The sequence below is a fragment of the Coregonus clupeaformis genome, chromosome 3, assembly GCF_020615455.1.
Source record: "Coregonus clupeaformis isolate EN_2021a chromosome 3, ASM2061545v1, whole genome shotgun sequence".
NCBI classification, from domain to species: Eukaryota; Metazoa; Chordata; class Actinopteri; order Salmoniformes; family Salmonidae; genus Coregonus; species Coregonus clupeaformis.
In genome coordinates this window covers 43316982-43342872 of record NC_059194.1, presented here as the reverse complement: position 1 = coordinate 43342872, position 25891 = coordinate 43316982, and the positions used below count along the sequence as shown (strand labels likewise).

Here is a 25891-nt window from a genome sequence, read left to right as displayed (position 1 = left end):
AATTTTAGTCTCATCTGACCAGAGTACCTTCTTCCTTATGTTTGGGAGTCTCCCACATGCCTTTTGGCGAAGACCAAACGTGTTTGCTTATTTTTTTCTTAAACAATGGCTTTTTTCTGGCCACTCTTCTGTAAAGCCTAGCTCTGTGGAGTGTACGGCTTAAAGTGTCCTATGGGCAGATACTCCAATCTCCGCTGTGGAGCTTTTCAGCTCCTTCAGGGTTATCTTTGGTCTCTTTGTTGCCTCTCTGATTAATGCCCTCCTTAATGCCCGCCTGGTCTGTGAGTTTTGGTGGGCGGCCCTCTCTTGGCAGGTTTGTTGTGGTGCCATATTCTTTCCATTTTTTAATAATGGATTTAATGGTGCTCCGTGGGATGTTCAAAGTTTCTGATATTTTTTTATAACCCAACCTGATCTGTACTTACATTTCTCCACAACTTTGTCTCTTTTGAGAGCTCCTTGGTCTTCATGGTGCCGCTTGCTTGGTGGTGCCCCTTGCTTAGTGGTGTTGCAGACTCTGGGGTCTTTCAGAACAGGTGTATATATACTGAGATCATGTGACAGATCATGTGACAATTAGATTGCACACAGGTGGAATTTATTTAACTAATTACGTGACTTCTGAAGGTAATTGATTGCACCAGATCTTATTTAGGGGCTTCATAGCAAAGGGGGTGAATACATACGCACGCACCACTTTTCCGTTATTTATTTTTCAGAATTTTTTGAAACAAGTAATTTTTTTCATTTCACTTCACCAATTTGGACTATTTTGTGTATGTCCATTACATGAAATCCAAATAAAAATCCATTTAAATTACATGTTGTAATGCAACAAAATAGGAAAAATGCCAAGGGGGATGAATACTTTTGCAAGGCACTGTACGTCCATTGAATAATTTACAGGCCAATTCCACCTTTGCCACAGCATCCTGACTCAACTCGCCAACAGATAATGGACCTCAATTACGAACCTGTCTCTCACACTTCCTCCAAAGCTTGTTGGCCTAATAGACTTGCTGTATAATGACATCCACGACCCTGTTTTACATCTTAGATTTATATTCATGTTTTTGGGGCTTCCTTCCACCTGCTACCGGTTCAATTTCAGACTGCTGCAAAACTCTGTGTGATTGAGTGTGGTTATAAGGTGTGAAATGCCAGGGTTGGATGTGGCATTTAAAAGGTACGAGACAGGTAAATTTCCCTCAATGTGTCTCTCTGACTCCAACAGGATCTCTCTCTCTCTCTGTCTCTCTCTGTCTCTCTCTGTCTCTCTCTGTCTCTCTCTCTCTCTCTCTCTCTGTCTCTCTCTCTCTCTCTCTCTCTCTCTCTCTCTCTCTCTCTCTCTCTCTCTCTCTCTCTCTCTGATCAATAATATAATAATACTTTTAGCAGAAATGTTTATTTTCAATTTATAATCTGTAGAAACAATGAGAATAGAAGGGTTCAAAACTTTTGTGAAACATCACAGTACAGTTGAAAAATATATGGCAAATAGAAATCCAATATGGATGGTGTTAAGGGATAGATGGGAGGTGTTGAATGGAGCTGAAGGATGGGACTAATAAAAACAACTAATAACAACAAGATAACTAGTGTAAGACATGCTGTGTCCATAAAAAGTATATAGGTTATATATTGTGAGCTTTTGTGAAAGAGCACAGCTAGAAAGATATGGCATATAGAAGCATACCAGATGGACATCATGAAAATGATCGGAGGAAGTTCAGGAGTAAAAACAAACAAAATATAATTATTGACTGTGTCCATAAAATGTATATAGTATGTATAAGTAGTGTGTATGTATGTGTGCATATATATATATGTGTATGTATGTATATATATATATATATATATATATATATATATATATATATATGCGAGAATAAAAAAACATATGGGGTATTGGAAGTGATGCAGACAATTACATTGATGGAAGTTACAATCTATCTGCAATATTAAAGCTGATCTACCCCCTAAACATTTTAATTAAATATAAAAAAAGGCACTGTTTGTTTTAGTGGTACCCACTGTTTTTATTTTCAAAGTTAGGGAGGAAGAGGACAGAGGTTTAGTTTCCTGGGGTTTTGAACGGTGAGGTGTGAGCGATGACTTCGCAGCCTAGCGCGGAGGAGACGCTGTCGTTACGGCATGGATTCAGGTGTGTTCCTAAGAATGGAATTAAGGTGGAGGAGGTTCTGCTCGCGGTCGGCGAACAGGTAGGAGCTGAATTTATACATTCCGCATCCAGAATGAACAAAGCTGTGGTTGTGTTCATGAAAAGAGCAAATTTGGTGGGTCAACGTGCAGGGGGCCATGAGACGCAGGCAGCAGAGGCTGGACCTAGTCATGCGACAGATGGTAGTGTAGCTAAGGCTGGGCCTAGTCATGCTACAGATGGTGGGGTAGATGAGGCTGGGTCTAGTCATGCTATAGAAGGTGGTGTAGGTGAGGCTGGGTCTAGTCATGCTATGGATGGTGGTATAGCTGAGGCTGGGTCTAGTCATGCTATAGATGGTGGTGTAGATGAGGCTGGGCTTAGTCAGGTTATACTAGTGGATGAGGAGAGTATAGTGGGGAAGGGTAAGCGACTGGGGGGGTGGAGGAGGGGATCAATCGTCGTCGGGTGAGGTTGTGTCTCTCTGGCGGGAGGTAAGCTTGGCTTATATGGCTTATATACATAGTTTGGGCTTTGTCGAGTAAAGCTTAAACTATGTATTTAGATTGTAGTTAGGTATTGTAGGTAGTTATCGTGGGTTGTTGTATGTAATTATTGTAGGTTAGTATTGTATTCGGCTGAGCCCGGTGAAGCACGAAGCTAGCTAACCCACTACCTGGACTAGCTAGCGGGTAGCTACTGGTAACTATTAGCAACTGTGGATAGTTGTTTCACGCCTGAGAGTACCTGTAATTACGCCAGCTAGCTGCCTACAATAATTACATACAATAATGCCTACCATTCAGCAGTTTTTCTAACCTCATTGTCTGAAGCGTTAACGTTAGGTAGTAAGTGGCTACTGTGCTTGAAATTTAGCTAGCTTGTTGCTACCTGGATAGCTACTAAACAATAGCTGGAACGACCTGGCGAACAGACGCAAACTGGCTGAGTTAATTCAGTGGCTAGCTTTGCACTTGGCTAGCTAACAGTAGCTGCTAGGGGTAAGTTACAACCTACATTTGTGTTTTGTTTTTACATACTGGTAGCCAGAGTCGTTCAAGGGATTTCGGGACATGGGTGACTAGTTAACGTTAGCTTGGCTCTCTCTGTGTGTTCGTGCCGTGGGAGGAGGGGTTTCTTCGTTGTCTGAAAGCAATGGCTAGCTAGTATGCTAACTATTCTAGCTAACTAACTGGCTGAATAAGTTGACGACGGACTCGCTCAAGCTGTCGGGACTAACCCACAACGTTAGACACGGACACAAATGATCTGCTTGGCGTGTTGACACACTGGTGGTTTGTTGTGGCCGAGTATTGGTGCTAAACCGTGTTGTTGGAGTCCGGCATGATAGTTGGCTGTGGCGTCATATGACTAGGTGCCCTGGACGATTTTCACGGAAGAATACTGTACCAAGTTAGCTAGCTGAATAAACTAAGTTAGTCTATTCCTAGAAAACATTGAACCGCTGTAGTTTACAACAATTATAGTTTCTGAGGTGGAAGTTGGGAGAGTTATATTTGGGTGTTTCAGTGAAACGTAAGTGAGGGAGGCCCCGCTCTCTCCTTTCCCAGATGTTTAGTTCATTTCATTCCGATCTCCTTTGCATTATTGTAGCCATTTTCTGTAGCCTGTCAACTATGCCTCTGTCTATCCCTGTTCTCTCCTCTCCGCAAAGGCTATACAAACGCCTCACACCGCGTGGCTGCTGCCTCTCTAACCTGGTGGTCCCTGCATGCACCACCCACGTGGAGTTCCAGGTCTCAGGCAGCCTCAGGAACTGCTGTTCTGCTGCCAACAAGGCAGAGTTCATCTCAGCCTATGCTACCTTCCAGTCCCTCGACTTCTTGGCGCTGACGGAAACATGGATTACCACTGAAAACACTGCTACTCCTACTGCTCTCTCCTCGTCTGACCATGTGTTCTCGCATACCCCGAGAGCATCTGGTCAGCGGGTGGTGGCACAGGAATCCTCATCTCTCCCAAGTGGACATTCTCTCTTTTTCCCCTGACCCATCTGTCTATCTCCTCATTTGAATTCCATGCTGTCACAGTCACTAGCCCATTCAAGCTTAACATCCTTGTCATTTATCGCCCTCCAGGTTCCCTTGGAGAGTTCATCAATGAGCTTGACGCCTTGATAAGTTCCTTTCCTGAGGATGGCTCACCCCTCACAGTTCTGGGTGACTTCAACCTCCCTACGTCTACCTTTGACTCATTTCTCTCTGCCTCCTTCTTTCCACTCCTCTCCTATTTTGACCTCACCCTCTCACCGTCCCCCCCTACTCACAAGGCAGGCAATACGCTTGACCTCATCTTTACTAGATGCTGTTCTTCTACTAATCTCACTGCAACTCCCCTCCATGTCTCCGACCACTACTTTGTATCCTTTTCTCTCTCGCTCTCCTCCAACACTACTCACTCTGCCCCTACTCAGATGGTAATGCGCCGTCGCAACCTTCGCTCTCTCTCTCCCGCTACTCTCTCCTCTTCCATCCTATCATCTCTTCCCTCTGCTCAATCCTTCTCCCTCCAATCTCCTGATTCTGCCTCTCCAACCCTCCTCTCCTCCCTTTCTGCATCCTTTGAATCTCTATGTCCCCTATCCTCCCGGCCGGCTCGGTCCTCCCCTCCTGCTCCGTGGCTTGATGACTCATTGCGAGCTCACAGAACAGGGCTCCGGGCAGCCGAGCGGAAATTGAGGAAAACTAGACTCCCTGCGGACCTGGCATCTTTTCACTCCGTCCTCTCTACATCTGTTTCTGCTGCTAAAGCCACTTTCTACCACTCTAAATTCCAAGCGTCTGCCTCTAACCCTAGGAAGCTCTTTGCCACCTTCTCCTCCCCCCTCCCTCTCTGTGGATGACTTCGTCAACCATTTTGAAAAGAAGGTTGACGACATCCAATCCTCGTTTGTTAAGTCTAATGACACTGCTGGTCCTACTCACACTGCCCTACCCTATACTTTGACTTCTTTCTCCCCTCTCTCTCCAGATAAAATCTTGCGACTTGTGACGGCCGGCCGCCCAACAACCTGCCCGCTTGACCCTATCCCCTCCTCTCTTCTCCAGACCATCTCCGCTGATCTTCTCCTTTACCTCACCTTGCTCATCAACTCATCCTTGACCACTGGCTATGTCCCTTCCGTCTTCAAGAGAGTGAGAGTTGCACCCCTTCTCAAAAAACCAACACTTGATCCCTCTGATGTCAACAACTACAGACCAGTATCCCTTCTTTCTTTTCTCTCCAAAACTCTTGAGCGTGCCGTCTCTAGCCAACTCTCTTGCTATCTCTCTCAGAATGACCTTCTTGATCCAAACCAGTCAGGTTTCAAGACTGGTCATTCAACTGAGACTGCTCTTCTCTGTGTCACGGAGGCTCTCCGCACTGCTAAAGCTAACTCTCTCTCCTCTGCTCTTGTCCTTCTAGACATGTCTGCTGCTTTTGATATTGTGAACCATCAGATCCTCCTCTCTACCCTCTCGGAGTTGGGCATCTCCGGCGCGGCTCACTCTTGGATTGCATCCTACCTGACCGGTCGCTCCTACCAAGTGGCGTGGCGAGAATCTGTCTCCGCACCACGTGCTCTAACCACTGGTGTCCCCCAGGGCTCAGTTCTAGGCCCTCTCCTATTCTCGCTATACACCAAGTCACTTGGCTCTGTCATATCCTCACATGGCCTCTCCTATCATTGCTACGCAGACAACACACAGCTAATCTTCTCCTTTCCCCCTTCTGATAACCAGGTGGCGAATCGCATCTCTGCATGTCTGGCAGACATATCAGTGTGGATGACGGATCACCACCTCAAGCTGAACCTCGGCAAGACAGAGCTTCTCTTCCTCCCGGGGAAGGACTGCCCGTTCCATGATCTCGCCATCACGGTTGACAGCTCCGTTGTGTCCTCCTCCCAGAGTGCGAAGAACCTTGGCGTGACCCTGGACAACACCCTGTCATTCTCCGCTAACATCAAAGCGGTGACCCGATCCTGTAGGTTCATGCTCTACAACATTCGGAGAGTACGACCCTGCCTTACACAGGAAGCGGCACAGGTCCTAATCCAGGCACTTGTCATCTCCCGTCTGGATTACTGCAAGTCGCTGTTGGCTGGGCTCCCTGCCTGTGCCATTAAACCCCTACAACTCATCCAGAATGCCGCAGACCGTCTGGTGTTCAACCTTCCCAAGTTCTCTCACGTCACCCCGCTCCTCCGCACACTCCACTGGCTTCTAGTTGAAGCTTGCATCTGCTACAAGACCATGGTGCTTGCCTACGGAGCAGTGAGGGGAACGGCACCTCCGTACCTTGAGGCTCTGATCAGTCCCTACACCCAAACGAGGGCATTGCGTTCATCCACCTCTGGAATGCTGGCCCCCCTACCTCTGCGGAAGCACAGTTCCCGCTCAGCCCAGTCAAAACTGTTTGCTGCTCTGGCACCCCAATGGTGGAACAAGCTCCCTCATGACACCAGGACAGCGGAGTCACTCACCACCTTCCGGAGTCACTTGAAACCCCACCTCTTTAAGGAATACCTGGGATAGGATAAAGTAATCCTGTGTTGGTTGTGGGAGTGTGTTGGACAGGCATAGCAGTGTCAGCATATGCAGATGACGTTTCTGTGATGGTCAGGGATGGTCAGGATATGCAGGCACTAGAGAATAGTCTAAAGGTGTACGAGGGAGCTTCGTCAGCTAAGGTAAACTGGGGCAAGAGCAAAGCTATGTTATGTGGGGCATGTGGGGAAAGGGCCCCTCCTCTGCTTCCAGGGGGTTTGCAGTGGGGTTGTGAAGGGCTTAACATTTTGGGGGTGTACCTGGGCTCGGAGAGGTGGGTCAGGAGGAACTGGGAGGGGCTGTCACAGGCAGTGGTGTCAAGACTGGCCAGGTGGAGGTGGCTCCTGTCCCAGGTGTCATATAGAGGGAGGGTGCTGATAATCAACAACCTGGTGGCATCTTCCCTGTGGCATAAACTGGCTGTCCTCAACATCAATCAGATTCCAAACTCTCCACCATGGCCAAGACCAAAGAGCTCTCCAAGGATGTCAGGGACAAGATTGTAGACCTACACAAGGCTAGAATGGGCTACAAGACCACCGCCAAGCAGCTTGGTAAGAAGGTGACAACAGTTGGTGCGATTATTCGCAAATGGAAGAAACACAAAATAACTGTCAAAATCCCTCTGCCTGGGGCTCCATGCAAGATTTCACCTTGTGGAGTTGCAATGATCATGAGAACAGTGAAGAATTAGCCCAGAACTACACGGGAGGATCTTGTCAATGATCTCAAGGCAGCTGGGACCATAGTCACCAAGAAAACAATTGGTAACACACTACGCCGTGAAGGACTGAAATCCTGCAGCGCCCGCAAGGTCCCCCTGCTCAAGAAAGCACATATACATGCCCGTCTGAAGTTTGCCAATGAACATCTGAATGATTCAGAGGAGAACTGGGTGAAAGTGTTGTGGTCAGATGAGACCAAAATCGAGCTCTTTGGCATCAACTCAACTCACCGTGTTTGGAGGAGGAGGAATGCTGCCTATGACCCCAAGAACACCATCCCCACCGTCAAACATGGAGGTGGAAACATTATGCTTTGGGGGTGTTTTTCTGCTAAGGGGACAGGACAACTTCACCGCATCAAAGGGACGATGGACGGGGCCATGTACCGTAAAATCTTGGGTGAGAACCTCCTTCCCTCAGCCAGGGCATTGAAAATGGGTCGTGGATGGGTATTCCAGCATGACAATGACCCAAAACACACGGCCAAGGCAACAAAGGAGTGGCTCAAGAAGAAGCACATTAAGGTCCTGGAGTGGCCTAGCCAGTCTCCAGACCTTAATCCCATAGAAAATCTGTGGAGGGAGCTGAAGGTTCGAGTTGCCAAACGTCAGGCTCGAAACCTTAATGACTTGGAGAAGATCTGCAAAGAGGAGTGGGACAAAATCCCTCCTGAGATGTGTGCAAACCTGGTGGCCAACTACAAGAAACGTCTGACCTCTGTGATTGCCAACAAGGGTTTTGCCACCAAGTACTAAGTCATGTTTTGCAGAGGGGTCAAATACTTATTTCCCTCATTAAAATGTAAATCAATTTATAACATTTTTGACATGCGTTTTTCTGGATTTTTTTGTTGTTATTCTGTCTCTCACTGTTCAAATAAACCTACCATTAAAATTATAGACTGATCATGTCTTTGTCAGTGGGCAAACGCACAAAATCAGCAGGGGATCAAATACTTTTTTCCCTCACTGTATATGTCCGTAAATGAAGGAGGACAGGGCCTGGTGGAACGCAGGGTGGCTGCATTCCGACTAAAGGCGGCGCAGAGACTGCTGTACCATACTGATGTCGGATGGAGGGAGCCAGCATGCGCGCTGCTGAGGAGAGCTGGCGGATTAGGGTTGGACCGGCAGCTATTCCTCATGAGGCTGGAGGGGCTGAGTACAGCAGGTCTCTCTGATTTTTACTCTGCGGTGCTGAGGGCCTGGCAGCTACTAAGGCCCACACGAGAAGGGGGTGTGGAGCCTGGGCTGTGGGTGTGGGAGGAGCCTATCTTCCATAACCCAGCCATCCTTTTGAGATCGGTTCAGTCGGCCACCCTGAAGAGGAGACTGATGGCAGTGGGATTACTAAGGCTGGGTGACCTGCGACTGCTGGGAGAGGAGGGGTGGAAAACCCCAGAAGTCCTAGCACAACAAACAGGACTAACATCTCTTAGGCTGCTGGAGATATTCCTTGGGGAAGTCCAGGAGGTACTGTCTGAGCCGGTAAAGGGGGTGTTTGAGTGGCCAAAGGGGGAGGGGCCACCAATGTTTCCGCCACTGCATGTGACGGCAGAGACTGGGGACTGGCAAGGGGGTCTGGAGGACTTGTTAGAATTTAACACTCCGAGCCTGGGGAAGTTTGAAGGGGTAGGAGGTAAAGCCCTCTACAACCTCTGCGTTAAGGTAAGGAACATCAGGAGCCTAACAGGAGTGAAGGCACATCAGTGGCAGGGGGTATGTGGGGCGGAGAGTATGGTGGGTTTTAGATGGAGGGGGCTCTACAAACTTCCAGTACCAAAGAGGTCAGGGGACCTCCAGTGGCGGGTTTTACATGGAGCCATGGCCACTAACAGCTGGTTGGCACGGGTTGAACCGGGAGTCGGACAGGGGTGTCCTTTCTGTGTCATGAGTGAAACTGTGATTCATGTGTTTTCTGTGTGCGCCAGGTTAATGCCTTTAATGTCTCTGTTGGAATGTCTGTGTGAAAGGTTGGGGGTGGAGTTTACTGTCGGGATGTTTATAATGGGGTACAGGTATTCAAATAAGGAAAAGGCTAAATGTGTGATGTTGAATTTTCTGTTTGCTCAGGCAAAGTTAGCTATTTGGATAACAAGGAGGAACCGGGTCAAAGGTGGAGGGATAACAGACCCTTTACTATTATTTAATGAGATGGTCTCTGCGCGCCTTAGGGTGGAATTTGAGTTCTATAAAATTATAAAAAGTGTGGAGATGTTTCAAGAGATATGGTGTGTTGGGGGGGATGTCTGTATAGCTGGGGAAGATGGTCTGGATATACGGTTGTAGAAGTGGTGAGGTTTGGGTTATTGTGATGTGTGGTGTTGTTTTTGTATCGTGGGGTATAGGGAAAGGTGAGTATGCAGTACAGGGGATATTGGTAATTTTTATTTTGTATTTTAGGGGGTGGGGGGGGGTGAGGTTTAAAAAAAAGTATCTCTCTCTCTCTCTCTCTCTCTCTCACACACACACACACACACACACACACACACACACACACACCCCATTAGGGGTGAGCTGCTCCAGTCCTAACCCAGAAATGTCACCTGTCAGGAGAAAAAGAGAGAGAGAGCACAGGTGTACTGGTCCCCCACAACAAGGGCTCTTAGAGCCACACACCTCGACACCCATACCCTAACACAGTGGTTTTCAATTCCAGACATGGGCCTTCCCGGGCTGCACATTTTTGCTCCAGCCCAACACTATCAAACCTAATAGTTTATTCTGAAAACTGAGTGCGTACTGTAGGTGGCACTAATTTAACTCTATGCAGTACATGATTGAATTACACAAGGGTTTTATGATCAGTTGAATAAGTTAATGGTGCCATCAGGCTCTCTCCATATCACCATCTCTTCGCCTCCTTGACTCTTATGGAAAGTAAAGAGTAGACATGCAGACAGGAGGGTAGAGATAGACTGCAGAGGCTTACAGTGATAACAGCTGACATAGCTCAAGATGTTTGTGTGTCTGTGTGTTGACAGTGAGATCAAGTGAGATCAAGTGAGATCAAGTGACACTCCAGCATCTCTGTTTCTCCCAACAGTGTGTGTGTGTGTGTGTGTGTTTGTGTGCATGAGTGCGTGCATGTGTTCAGTGAGACCCCAGCTGGTTGTTAGGAGAGAGTGTAAAGTTTGTTGACACCACTCACCTTGGTGTGAAGTTTGGCAATCTGCTTCTCTTCCACATGGGGATGCCTGTAGACTCGGCTCTTGTAGCGGAACTGTGGAAAAGAAGATAGAGAAAAAATTGGATTTGGGTCAGTCGGTTATGTATGACATGGTGTCATGTAGCAATGACAGTTGTTCTTATTGGATGAGAAGGTAATTGTCTCCCTAGAGATGCCCATGCTAATTGGTCAAGACTCGGGAGTAAAACTCTTTCAAAAATTGATTGGCTAAAACAACGCGTCTAGAGGAGTGGCGCCTTTATCGATTGGCTGAGGGATACTGCAACAAAAAAGCTGTGATGAGTGTGATGGAAGGAGTCAGGCGCAGGAGGGTAATCACCAAATACAGAGTTTATTCCTTCGTTACACAAAATACGCTGGAATAGCGACAAACGAAACAGGCACAGGGGAAACTATCTACCCTGGCAATACACTGTAACGGTATCTCCATACAATACATAGGCACAGGGGAAATATCTACCCTGGCAACAAAATGGTACGAGTAGCTCCACCGAGCTACACTACTCTCACATTCAAACAATCACCCACAAGGACAAGGGGGCAGAGGGAACACTTATACACAGACTAATGAGGGGATTAGAACCAGGTGTGTGTGATTGACAAGACAAGACAAATGTGATGATGATAATTGGGGCGGCAGTGGTTAGTAAGCCGGTGACGACGATCACTGAAGCCTGCCCAAACAAGGAGGGGATTCAGCCTCGGTGGAAGTCGTGACAAAAGCTCTGGTACTGATTGGCTCACATAATTGGAATAAGATGCTTATAACATTAGAGTTGTGGGTTTGATTGATCCACACGGACCAATTATTCTGTTTTATTGATTGGTTGAGGGGTACAGCACCCCATCTCTAACAATCAAACAACTTTACTCATTGGCTGAGGAGTACTGGCCTTGGAGGTTGCCGCACAATCGTCCTCTACCCTGTTTCCAACCCAGGGGGATCCTACCTCGGGTTCAGATCTTCAGCGCTCCCCCCTCATCGGACCGTGAGGGTGTCTGAGACTTCGTCAGCCACGATAGATTCTACGGCTGACTCGGTTCATCGGGCCCAACCTCCCATCGGTCCTCGAGGTGTCTCCTAAACCACTCGAGACGAAAAACGTCCGGTCTTCCTCGGCCATTTCACCAGCTGTCATCATCGGCAGCTCTATGGTGAGAAACATCGCGGTTCCCAGGGCAAAAACCCTGTGCTATCCTGGAGCATGAGTACAGGACATTACAAGGCTGCTTCCTACCGTTCTACGACAGATGCCAGGGGCTGACGCTGTTGTAGTCCATGTGGGGTCAAACGACATTAGGAGGATTAGCTCGGAACTGCTAAAACTGGATTTGAAAGATTCTATCACTGAAAGACTCAAAACGCGGTCGATTACCATCGCTGGGCCGCGGTTGCAAAGGATTCAGCAGGCTACTGGCATTACACATCTGGCTAAAAGACTACTGTTGCTCTGCTGGCATAACTTTTAAAGATAACTTTGACACATTTTGGAAACAGAAGATGCTCTACGGACCATCCTAATCATCTTGGTGCACGCATTTCAAGGCCGTGTGGAGACAATGACTTATCAGTGGCAAACCCTGCACAGATAATCCTTATCATTGTGTTGCTGAGTTGTCGTAGTGCTGCTGAAAATGTACATTGTTCAAGGGGTGTTGTAAATCATTATGTAAGTGACCTAATGTATGTTCCTCTAATTCTCCTGAATGCCTCTGTCAATCCAATAGCTATTGTCAGCAGTAATCATGTGCCTATGAACCTGAATTATACTGTTAGCACTGAGGCGGTTTGCCCTAGTAGGAAGCCCACTGTGTGCAGTTCACCCTCCACTATCAGCTCAAACATAAATATCACTGTCTGATAAGCCTCAGAGTAAAGCAATAAAACAATCAAGAATCCCAGAAAAGTGCTAAAAATAGCCCACATTAACATATGTAGCCTAAGAAACAAGATTCATGAGACTATTTTCCGGCCCTTCCTTTCACACCACCTGATACAGAGGTCCTGGATGGCAGGGAGCTCGGCCCCAGTGATGTACTGGGCTGTCCACAACACCCTCTGTTGCGCCATGCGATCGAGGGTGGTGCTATTGCCATACCAAGCAGTGATGCAGCCAGTCAATATGCTCTCAATGGTACAGCTGTAGAACATTTTGAGGATTTAAAGGCCCATGCCAAACCTATTCAACCTCCTGACACGTGTGGGCCATTTTAAGTTCTTAGTGATTTGGACACCGAGGAACTTGAACCTCTCAACCTGGTCCATTGCAGCCTTGTCGATGTGGAAGGGGGCCAGCTCCTTGGTCTTACTGACGTTGAGGCAGAAGTTGTTGTTCCAGCCCCACAATGCCAGGTCACTGACCTCATCCCTGTAGGCTGTCTCATCGTGTTCAGGCCTCGTGTCATAAGCAAACTTGATGGCGTTGGAGTCATGCGTGGCCAGGCAGTTGTGGGTTAACAGGGAGCACAGGAGGGGACTAAGCACACAACCCTGTGGGGCCCCCCTGTTGAGGGTCAGCGTGGTGGTGTTGATGTTGCCTACCTTCACCACCTGGGGTCGGCCCATCAGGAAGTCATTCAGACTCATATTCCTGTAGAGTTTAGACAGGATCTCATGTCAAATATTGTTGAAGTAATATGGCTACAGGTTCACCTGCCTCACCTAAAGCCTATTATTGTGGGAAGTTGCTATAGACCACCAAGTGCTAACAGTCATTATCTGGATAATATGTGTGAACTGCTTGATAATGTATGTGATATGAATAGAGGTATGTTTTCTGGATGACCTAAATATTGATTGGCTTTCATCAAGCTGTCCACTCAAGAAAAACCTTCAAAATGTAACCAGTGCCTGCAACCTGGTTCAGGTTATCAGTCAACCTACAAGCGTATTTACAAAAAGCACAGGAATGAAATCATCCACATATATTGATCACATCTTTACTAATGCTGCAGAAATCTGCTTTAAAGCAGTATCCAAATCCATTGGATGTAGTGATCAAAATATAGTAGCCATATCTAGGAAAACCAAAGTTCCAAAGTCTGGCCCTAATATAGTGTATAAGAGGTCATACTTGAAGTTATACAGCGCATTCGGAAAGTATTCAAACCGCTTGACCTTTTCCACATTTTGTTACGTTATGGCCTTATTCTAAAATGGATGAAATTAATGTTTTTCCTCATCAATCTACACACAATATCCCATAATGACAAAGTGAAAACAGGTTTTTAGATATTTTTGCATCCTGAGATGTTTCTACAACTTCATTGGAGTCCACCTGTGGTAAATTCAATTAATTGGACATGATTTGGAAAGGCACACACCTGTATATACACAGTGAGGGAAAAAAGTATTTGATCCCCTGCTGATTTTGTACGTTTGCCCACTGACAAAGAAATGATCAGTCAATAATTGTAATGGTAGGTTTATTTGAACAGTGAGAGACAGAATAACAACAAACAAATCCAGAAAAACGCATGTCAAAAATGTTATAAATTGATTTGCATTTTAATTAGGGAAATAAGTATTTGATCCCCTCTCAATCAGAAAGATTCCTGGCTCCCAGGTGTCTTTTATACAGGTAACGAGCTGAGATTAGGAGCACACTCTTAAAGGGAGTGCTCCTAATCTCAGTTTGTTACCTGTATAAAAGACACCTGTCCACAGAAGCAATCAATCAATCAATCAGATTCCAAACTCTCCACCATGGCCAAGACCAAAGCGCTCTCCAAGGATGTCAGGGACAAGATTGTAGACCTACACAAGGCTGGAATGGGCTACAAGACCATCGCCAAGCAGCTTGGTGAGAAGGTGACAACAGTTGGTGCAATTATAAGCAAATGGAAGAAACAGAAAATAACTGTCAATCTCCCTCGGCCTGGGGCTCCATGCAAGATCTCACCTCGTGGAGTTGCAATGATCATGAGAACGGTGAGGAATCAGCCCAGAACTACAAGGGAGGATCTTGTCAATGATCTCAAGGCAGCTGGGACCATAGTCACCAAGAAAACAATTGGTAACACACTACGCCGTGAAGGACTGAAATCCTGCAGCGCCCGCAAGGTCCCCCTGCTCAAGAAAGCACATATACAGGGCCGTCTGAAGTTTGCCAATGAACATCTGAATTATTCAGAGGAGAACTGGGTGAAAGTGTTGTGGTCAGATGAGATCAAATTAGAGCTCTTTGGCATCAACTCAACTCGCCGTGTTTGGAGGAGGAGGAATGCTGCCTATGATCTCAAGAACACCATCCCCACCGTCAAACATGGAGGTGGAAACATTATGCTTTGGGGGTGTTTTTCTGCTAAGGGGACAGGACAACTTCACCGCATCAAAGGGACGATGGACGGCGCCATGTACCGTCAAATCTTGGGTGAGAACCTCCTTCCCTCAGCCAGGGCATTGAAAATGGGTCGTGGATGGGTATTCCAGCATGAGCCACAACAAAGGAGTGGCTCAAGAAGAAGCACATTAAGGTCTCCAGGCCTTAATCACATAGAAAATCTGTGGAGGGAGCTGAAGGTTCGAGTTGCCAAACGTCAGCCTCAAAACCCTAATGACTTGGAGAAGATCTGCAAAGAGGAGTGGGACAAAATCCCTCCTGAGATGTGTGCAAACCTCTGTGATTGCCAACAAGGGTTTTGCCACCAAGTACTAAGTTATGTTTTGCAGAGGGGTCAAATACTTATTTCCCTCATTAAAATGCAAATCAATTTATAAAATTTTTGACATGCATTTTTCTGTATTTTTTCGTGTTATTCTGTCTCTCACTGTTCAAATAAACCTACCATTAAAATTATAGACTGATCATGTCTTTGTCAGTGGGCAAACATACAAAATCAGCAGGGGATCAAATACCTTTTTCCCTCACTGTAAGGTCCCACAGTTGACAGTACATGTCAGAGCAAAAACCAAACCATGAAGTCGAAAGAATTGTCTGTAGAGCTCCGACACAGGATTGTGTCGAGGCACAGATCTGGGGAAGGCTACCAAAACATTTCTGCAGCATTGAAGGTCCCCAAGAACATAATGGAAGAAGTTTGGAACCACCAAGACTCTTCCTAGAGCTGGCTGCCCGGCCAAACTGAGCCATCGGGGGAGAAGGGCCTTGGTCAGGGAGGTGACCAAGAACCTGATGTTCACTCTGACAGAGCTCTATAGTTCCTCTGTGGAGATGGGAAAACCTTCCAGAAGGACAACCATCTCGGCAGCACTCCACCAATCAGGCCTTTGTGGTAGAGTGGCCAGACGGAAGCCACTCCTCAGTAAAAGGCACATGACAGCCCGCTTGGAGTTTGCCAAAAGGCACCTAAAGACTCTCAGACCATGAGAAACAAGATTCTCTGGTCTGATGAAACCAACATTGAACTCTTTGGCCTGAATGCCAAGTGTCACGTCTGGAGAAAACCTGGCACCATCCCTACGGTGAAGCATGGTGGTGCCAGCATCATGCTGTGGGGATGTTTTTCAGCGGCAGGGACTGGGAGACTAGTCATGATCGAGGAAAAGATGAACGGAGCAAAGTACAAATAGATCCTTGATGAAAACCTGCTCCAGAGCACTCAGGACCTCCGACGGGGGCGAAGGTTGACCTTCATGAAACAAAGATACATGATATAAAGAATGACAATAAAAAGCTTTGGAGCACCTTAAATGACATTTTGGGCAAAAGGGCAAATTCCGCTTTTATTGGCAAGATTAGCAAAGTTAGGCATGACATACAAACAACAAATTGACGGTATTTGACGGTATTTGATGTTTTTGAATAATACAAGTTATAAATTTGCTTCATGAGTAGTGCGTGACCCTAGGGTGGCAACACATACATTCTAATTGATTTCAATGGGTCTTTCTCCATTCTGATAGTTTTATACTTTTCAATTCAACTTCAACCAAAAATAATGTTCAGCATTGTCATCAATTTCTGCATTTACTGTACTCATTTAAGATCCTTTCCACACTGCCACGTAGGGCTGCACAATATGGGCAAACAATCTAGGCCTTATTTTTAACCAAATGTTGCAATTTTGATTTTACTTGCGATTTAGAGCAAAACACTTGGGTGAATTTTTGGACTCATGGATATAGAATGATTATTTTAATTATTTAGTTAGAATATAATAGTGGGCACTTTGAATATTGTAATGTTTGACATGAAAACGAATGAAAATGCCAGGGAGGAGTTATTGTGACAGGGTAGGAACCAAAGTGTTTCCTAGGGGACACTATAATCCTTTGGCTACATTGAATGTTTTCTCTTAGCTACTTCATGTAGCTAGCATATTCATGTTTTGCACATTCTTCTTTGATTTAGAAGATACTGTTGCACAAACAACATGTTGATTTAGGTCTACACCATCACTGGTATTATCAGGCAGTATAGCTAATTCCGTTTGCTCTGACTCAGTACATTTATTAGCTAGCTAGCTAGCCAGCTAACTAGCGATTAGCATTAACGGCTAACAAGATTTAGGCCCAACTTGCTAAGACAAACTAGATGTTTGCAGATGTAAGAAACACAAACAAATCGTTTAGTTAGGGAACGCTAGTGGATTTATATTAAGAAGCAATGTGAAAACAGCATTGTTGTCATCAACATTGTTGCATGTGCAGCATTCACCATGCAGACTGAATGCAAGTGTCTCATGGTCGATGAACAACAAAGCGGAAAGCTGTAGAAAGGATGACTCAAGTAGCGAAGTAAACTATAAAAATGGACGTTATACACAGAGTAGCCCATTTAACAAACCAAACATTCAAATACCGTTATAGAAGGTAAAGTAAAAACCGAAACCGGTCCATGCATCAATACCAGTATATCGTAAAATACGGTATACCGCCCAGCCCTAAACTCTCCTGGCTCAAAGTAGAGGAGAGATTGACTGCATCACTACTTGTCTTTGTGAGAGGTATTGACATGTTAAAATAAACTAACTGTCTGTTTGTACGACTAGCGCACAGCTTGGACACACATGCATACTCCACAAGACAAGCTACCAGGGGTCTCGTCACAGTGCCCAAGTCCAGGATAGACTCTGGGAAATGCACAGTACTACACAGAGCCATGACTACATGGAACTCTATTCCACATCAAGTAACTCATGCAAGCAATAAAATCAGACTTTAAAAAACGGATAAAACTACACCTTATGGAACAACGAGGACTGCAAAGATACTAACACACTTCTTTTACACACACGTACATTTTTTATATTGTTGTGTGGTGATATTATACTGCATTGGCAGCAGCTATTGGGGATCCATAATAAATACATATACAAATACCACACCTTTTTAAATACGTAACAACTTCAGAGATTGGCTGGCACTCTACCTCCAGAGACGGAACTCCTTTGCTAATTGGCTGTGGGTATTCCATGAGGAGGCGTTCCTCGTCCAGGAACTTCCCGTCTCGTCCGTTCATGGCGGGCTGGAAGAGGCCGTAGTTCAGCACATCCTTCAGACTCTGGCTCAACGTGCACAGGATCCTCTGCTTGGCAACCCACACGGTCGCATTGGGGTTGAACCGCATACATTTCTGTGTGAGGGGTTTGGGTTGGGGTTGGGAATAGGGGTGTTGAAAGGGGTAGGGTTAGAGAGGGGGGAAAGAGAGAATCATGGTAAAAAAAAAAATTGTTCGAAGACTTTCAGTTGTAGGCCAAGAGCCTGGGCTTGAGCATTACCCACGCAAAACCGTAACCAACATTTCCTTTACAAACACTTACAAAAAATTACACATTGGCTTCCTTACCCTGTAAGCAGTCTATGGACAAGGTATGACAGCAATCCATGCTTTGGTTTAGTTCCCCTGGCACTGTTTCCACATGCTAAAATGTTAGCATTTGTGGCACAAATCCCATTCAAGTCATGGGACTGATCTTAGCATTTCTTACTCATCATGTCCAAATCACCCGAAAGTATCTACAATTGATTGTTAAGTTCAACAAAGTCACTTATAAATGATTTGAAAAAATGCTAATATCGTAACTTGAATTGGATTTGTGCCACAAATGCTAAAACGTTAGCATATGGAAACAGTGCCAGGGAAACTAAACAAAAGCATGGATTGCTGTCATACCTTGTCCATAGACTGCTTACAGAGTAAGGAAACCAACATCTTTTTTGTAATTTGGGTGAACTATCCCTTTAAAAAACATTGCCCATACAAACACTTACCCATACAAACACATTTCCCACATCTTCTCTAAGTGCCACACAGCCTCAGCTATGGCACGGGTACAGCATGACTCAGTCACACCACACCACCCCACTGACCCCCTCTCCTGCACCCAGCCAGATTACCTCCGAGCTGGACAAACAAACAATACAGCAGCATCCGCCAGACCTGGCTGAATCAGAGAGGATTATGGGCCACGGGCCGTGGCATTCAGTGTTTGTGTGTGTGTATGTGTGTTTACCTCCGGATCTGCTGCTCAGCTGGTGATAGTGGACCTGTGCCTGTGATAAAGACTGAGGTTGATGAACACGCTCTGAACTCTACCCATAATCCTCCCTGGCTGGCAGCGAGGAGGTGAGGAGGAGATGCAGGGATGGAGGGAAGGATAGAGGTGTACAGGAACAGATGTCTGGCATCTGTCTGCGGAGAGATAATGGGCTGTTTCCGCCTGGCTGGGGACCATCCCAACAGTATAGTAGGTTACTTTGCTAGTACATCTCCCATCATGTTACATTATGCTCCAGCTTTATCATGAGTGCATCTCAGAACAGTAAATAGAAAGGTTAAGTTTCAGGAGAAACTTTATGAAGTGTGGTCCTGTGTGGCTCAGTTGGTAGAGCATGGTGCTTGCAATGCCAGGGTTGTGGGTTAGATTCCCACGAGAGACCAGTATGAAAATGTATGAACGCAGTACTGAAAGTCGCTCTGGATAAAATAAATGTAATGAAATAGAACAGTGAGGTTTCAGGAGAAACTTTATGATTATAGTGAAGTAGCTATTCGAAGCCTCTCTGACTGTGAAATGGGTTTGAAGTGCAACCCCAGCAGGGGTGGTATAGGGAAACAGAATAGAAGAGAAAGAAAAAACTGAGGCTGTTTGTCACTGGGGAATACATCAACATACATGTAATCCTCTCTTCAATTCAAAGGGCTTTATTGGGATGGGAAACATATGTTTATATTGCCAAAGCAAGTGAAATAGATAATTAACAAAAGTTTCAAAGGAATAGAGACAATTCAAATGTCATATTATGGCTATATACATTGTTGTAATGATGGGAAAAGGGAAAATAAATATGGGTTGTTTTTACAATGTTGTTTGTTCTTAACTGATTCTCTCTCTCTCTCTCTCTCTCTCTCTCTCTCTCTCTCTCTCTCTCTCTCTCTCTCTCTCTCTCTCTCTCTCTCTCTCTCTCTCTCTCTCTCTCTCTCTCTCGCTCTCTCTCTCGCTCTCTCTCTCTCTCTCTCTCTCTCTCACATACATATATATATAACATACACACAGCCCACTGGTGTTACAACTAGTCACCAAGCGGTAAACCGAGCTAATAAAATCATCCAGTGCAGTCACAAGCCCATGCTAGTATAATGAGTATATGATGACTCAAAATGAATGAATTGTAATTCAACCTAATACGTTATTTTAATATATAAGAGAGAGGAGGAACAGTTAATCCCAGTACTTTGATTTATTCAATACTATAGAGTAAACAACCGCCTCATTTCAGAAGCTCTTATGTGGGTGGTCTTGTACTGTACTGCGTAATTTGTGTGTGTGTGTGTCTTGTACTGTGGGGAACGTGTTGAATTATTAAACCATGTTAGTTTTCCTAGTGGATTGTGTGACACATCATGTTATTAATCACCACAGCTGACCACTCAGTGGTGATGAATATGGAATTATGGTCATTAGCACATACATGTGTGATCACACATGAACACACACAAGTGAACATACACGCACACAAACAAACACACGCACGCATGTGCACGCTTGCGCGCGCACACACACCTTTCCCTCTACGTTCTGTACTAAAGCCCAAGTTAATTACATCACAATTACATCAGGTTCAGATGTAGATCAACACAAATTGACCCCGAACATTTCCACCCACTGTGCGGCCCACTCACCTCCTCTCTATACCTATCCCTAACCATAGGGAGTCATAACCATTCCATATTTCAACAACATGTTTCCCATTTATAGTACATACATGGAGTGAGCAGAGAGATAGAGAAAAATATAAAGAGGGGAGACAAAGAAACAGTTAAGATTCCAAAGAGAAAGAGAGACTGACAAAGAAAAAGTGAGAGATGGACATACTGTAAAAGCAAGAGAGAGTAGTGGAGGGACAGAATTAACTGTTGTTCATTGCAGCTGTTACCTCTCTCCCTCCCTCCCTTCCTCCCTCCCTCCCTCCCTCTCTCCCTCCAATAATGGCTTTATTGGCATGGGAAACGTGTTTACATTGCCAAAGCAAGTGAAATACACAATAAACAAAAGTGAGAAGATGCAAAACATTAACCAAAAAATATTTGAATTGAACAGTAAATATTGCACTCAAAAAGGATATAAAAATATAAAGACATTCAAATATTGGTGGTATTTACAATGTTGTTAGTGTTCCACTGGTGTGCTGTGAATGCACACTGCAGTATTTTGCCTAACAGATATGGGAGTTTATCAATGTTTGATTTTGAAATTCTTTGTGTGTCTGTGTGATTTGTGGGAAATATGTATCTCTAATGTGGTCATACATTTGGCAGGAGGTTAGGAAGTGCAGCTCAGTTTCCACCTCATTTTGTGGGCAGTGGGCACATAGCCTGTCTTCTCTCGAGAGCCAGGTCTGCTGTGTGACCCTATCATGTGACGACCTCTCTCAATAGCAAGGCTATGCTCACTGGTTGATTCTTTCCAGTGTGTCAAATAGTTAACTTTTAGCTTTCTCGTAATTTGGTTGGTTCTAATTGTGATGCTGTCCTGGGGCTCTGTGGGGTCTGTTTGTGTTTGTGAACAGAGCCCCAGAACCAGCTGTCTGAGAGGACTGTTCTCTAGGTTCATCTCTCTGAGGGCTTTGTGGTGGAATGTGTGGGTATCGCTTCCTTTTAGGTGGTTGCAGAATTTAACAGCTCTTTTTTGGATAACTAGCAGGTATAGTTCCAATTCAGCTCTGCGTACATTATTTGGGGTTTTGCGTTGTACACAAAGTATATTTTTGCAGGATTCTGCATGCAGTCTCAATTGGGTGTTTGTCCCATTTTGTGAATTATTGGTTGGTGAGTGGACCCCAGATCTCACAACCATAGAGGGCAATGGGTTCTATAGCTGACTGAAGTATTTTTTGCCAGATCCTAATTGGGATGTCGAGTTTTATGTTTCTTTTGATGGCGTAGGCTCTTCTTGCCTTGTCTCTTTGATCGTTCACAGTCTCCTGGAAGTTACAGTGGGGGAAAAAAGTATTTAGTCAGCCACCAATTGTGCAAGTTCTCCCACTTAAAAAGATGAGAGAGGCCTGTAATTTTCATCATAGGTACACGTCAACTATGACAGACAAAATTAGGAAAAAAATTCCAGAAAATCACATTGTAGGATTTTTAATGAATTTATTTGCAAATTATGGTGGAAAATAAGTATTTGGTCAATAACAAAAGTTTCTCAATACTTTGTTATATACCCTTTGTTGGCAATGACACAGGTCAAACGTTTTCTGTAAGTCTTCACAAGGTTTTCACACACTGTTGCTGGTATTTTGGCCCATTCCTCCATGCAGATCTCCTCTAGAGCAGTGATGTTTTGGGGCTGTCGCTGGGCAACACGGACTTTCAACTCCCTCCAAAGATTTTCTATGGGGTTGAGATCTGGAGACTGGCTAGGCCACTCCAGGACCTTGAAATGCTTCTTACGAAGCCACTCCTTCGTTGCCCAGGCGGTGTGTTTGGGATCATTGTCATGCTGAAAGACCCAGCCACGTTTCATCTTCAATGCCCTTGCTGATGGAAGGAGGTTTTCACTGAAAATCTCAGGATACATGGCCCCATTCATTCTTTCCTTTACACGGATCAGTCGTCCTGGTCCCTTTGCAGAAAAACAGCCCCAAAGCATGATGTTTCCACCCCCATGCTTCACAGTAGGTATGGTGTTCTTTGGATGCAACTCAGCATTCTTTGTCCTCCAAACACGACGAGTTGAGTTTTTACCAAAAAGTTATATTTTGGTTTCATCTGACCATATGACATTCTCCCAATCCTCTTCTGGATCATCCAAATGCACTCTAGCAAACTTCAGACGGGCCTGGACATGTACTGGCTTAAGCAGGGGGACACGTCTGGCACTGCAGGATTTGAGTCCCTGGCGGCGTAGACTGTTACTGATGGTAGGCTTTGTTACTTTGGTCCCAGCTCTCTGCAGGTCATTCACTAGGTCCCCCCATGTGGTTCTGGGATTTTTGCTCACCGTTCTTGTGATCATTTTGACCCCACGGGGTGAGATCTTGCGTGGAGCCCCAGATCGAGGGAGATTATCAGTGGTCTTGTATGTCTTCCATTTCCTAATAATTGCTCCCACAGTTGATTTCTTCAAACCAAGCTGCTTACCTATTGCAGATTCAGTCTTCCCAGCCTGGTGCAGGTCTACAATTTTGTTTCTGGTGTCCTTTGACAGCTCTTTGGTCTTGGCCATAGTGGAGTTTGGAGTGTGACTGTTTGAGGTTGTGGACAGGTGTCTTTTATACTGATAACAAGTTCAAACAGGTGCCATTAATACAGGTAACGGGTGTAGGACAGAGGAGCCTCTTAAAGAAGAAGTTACAGGTCTGTGAGAGCCAGAAATCTTGCTTGTTTGTAGGTGACCAAATACTTATTTTCCACCATAATCTGCAAATAAATTCATAAAAAATCCTACAATGTGATTTTCTGGATTTTTTTTCTCTCAATTTGTCTGTCATAGTTGACGTGTACCTATGATGAAAATTACAGGCCTCTCTCATCTTTTTAAGTGGGAGAACTTGCACAATTGGTGGCTGACTAAATACTTCTTTCCCCCACTGTACTAATGCTACAATCTTAGGGTTTGACTCGGGTTACTTTCTTGTTTATATTTGATTTCATGTGACTGTAATGCCTTTGTTTGTTTGATTGAGTGGGTGTTTGGATATATTTAGCTTTCGCCTCTACGGAGGTTCATGGACGTTGGAATATTTTGGCATTCGTGTTTGTGGGGTGCATTCCCTGCTTTGGTCTTAGTGGTCGCGCTGCGCCTGAGTATCCTATTTTACTCCTTGTGGTTGTGGACACAGTTGCGCGGTGCGGCTGCAGGAGCGTGGCGTGGAGCGCGCCCCTAACACAACCCATGGTCGAAGTCTTGACTAACAGAAGCATTTTATTTGGCTATCTGCGTTTGTTAAAGCCAATGGAGGATGTAACTGATCGACTATTAAGTGACACTGTTAATATTTGAGTTTAAACAATTTTAAACTGGCGTTGTAAATAATTATGTTAATAATTGGGAGCCCTCTTGTGTAGGGTAAGTTAAGTGGCAGATGGTTAAAAGGGAGTTTGACCTTATTTGGGGACGCCTGCAGTCCACCCTAGAGGCAGTGTTATTTTGTACTGGGTTTATTTTGTTGTGTTATTTTGAGGGTTTTATGTCAGAGGGGGTGGGGGGACGTTGTTTGCCTTCATTAACCATTTGATTGTTACATATTCTACTTCAACAGTATTCTGTCTAACTTTTCGGTACATGCTTTTTCTTTTGTCACAGGATATGATTGGTGGTCTTATACATGTTTTTAATCTCTATTCCAGTTATAATTTTGGAATCTCAATTTTTAATGACTGACAATTCAGATATTGGGGTGGGAGTTGGGGGGTCAGCTATTAGGTTTACAAGCTGGAACGTCAAGGCAATGAACTGCCCGGCTAAACGGGCTAGAGTATTTGCTCATCTTAAGAATTTAAAAACTGATATACACTGCTCAAAAAAATAAAGGGAACACTTAAACAACACAAGGTAACTCCAAGTCAATCACACTTCTGTGAAATCAAACTGTCCACTTAGGAAGCAACACTGATTGACAATACATTTCACATGCTGTTGTGCAAATGGAATAGACAACAGGTGGAAATTATAGGCAATTAGCAAGACACCCCCAATAAAGGACTGGTTTTGCAGGTGGTGACCACAGACCACAGGGGGTCAAATACTTATTTCCCTCATTAAAATGCAAATCAATTTATAACATTAATGACCTTTATATTGATGGCACCTTTTCCAATTTCGAAGACCTCGCTATCAAGTTTTTTCGCACTCAAAGCCCAACCTTTCCAATTCTATCACCAGGATCGGGTCTGGATGCCCTTTTGAAAACACCTTTTCAACTAAAGGGACTCATATCCCGTAATTTTGAGATAATCATGTCCCTTGATAACCCATCACTCAATAAAATCTGATCTGAATGGGAAAGGGAAGTTAGTGGAGAGATCTCTGATGAAGTCTGGAATGCTACCTTACTTAGGGTAAATGGAAGCTCCTCTTGTGCCCGGCTCAGCCTTATACAGTTTAAGGTACTTCACCGTATCCATTTCAGTAAGGCCAGATTGTCCAAATTCTACCCAAATATTGATGGTACATCTGACAGGTGTAAAGGCTCCTTGGGGGACTTGACCCACATGTTCTGGGCCTGTCCCTGTCTGGCAGATTATTGGTCCACTATATCTAAAACCCTTTCTGAAGCATTTGATATAAAGTTGCAGCCTAGTGCAGAAATTGCTATTTTTGGAGTACCAAACAACAATCCTTCTCTGACCAATTGACAGCTGGATGCCATTGCCTTTGCCTCCCTGTTAGCCCGCAGAAGGATTGTATTGGATTGGAAATCTATCAATCCTCCCTTAGCCTCTCTTTGGCGCAAAGATCTGATGCTGTTCCTAAAATTAGAAAAGTATATCATCCGAGGGTCAACCAACTCATTCTATTCCACCTGGGACCCGATGATATCCTATTTTGAACAGCTCCAAACACTTCCTCCAGATTAGTACTCTTGGCCCCACCCCCACCCCTTGAGATTACTGCTATAGACCTATAAAATCACCTAATCACCTGAAATTGTTAGGCTATTACATTTTTGCTTGTATTGAAGTAACATTGATGTATACTTTTGTTTTGTTTTCTGACATGTAAACTCAATGACTTTTGCTTTCTTTTTAAATGTGTTTGGAGGGGGGCAGAAAGGGGAAATAATGTACAATGTCTTTAAATGTTATCTTTCATTCATTGTGAATAAAAATATATAAAAAAAGAATAAAAAATAT

At 44.8% G+C, this 25891-nt stretch overlaps 1 protein-coding gene across 1 annotated transcript in view; it reads right to left on the bottom strand.

The window, feature by feature from the left end:
* Positions 1-25891, bottom strand: part of LOC121580062 (SH3 and multiple ankyrin repeat domains protein 2-like) — a 169831-nt gene that overhangs the window by 140360 nt on the left and 3580 nt on the right. Inside the window, exons 2-3 of the mRNA XM_045208952.1 lie at positions 17960-18163; positions 10587-10658 (exon numbers count right to left, since the gene is read on the bottom strand). Of these exons, the coding sequence (XP_045064887.1) occupies positions 10587-10658; positions 17960-18163 (276 nt within the window). The remainder of the gene's footprint in view (positions 1-10586; positions 10659-17959; positions 18164-25891) is intronic.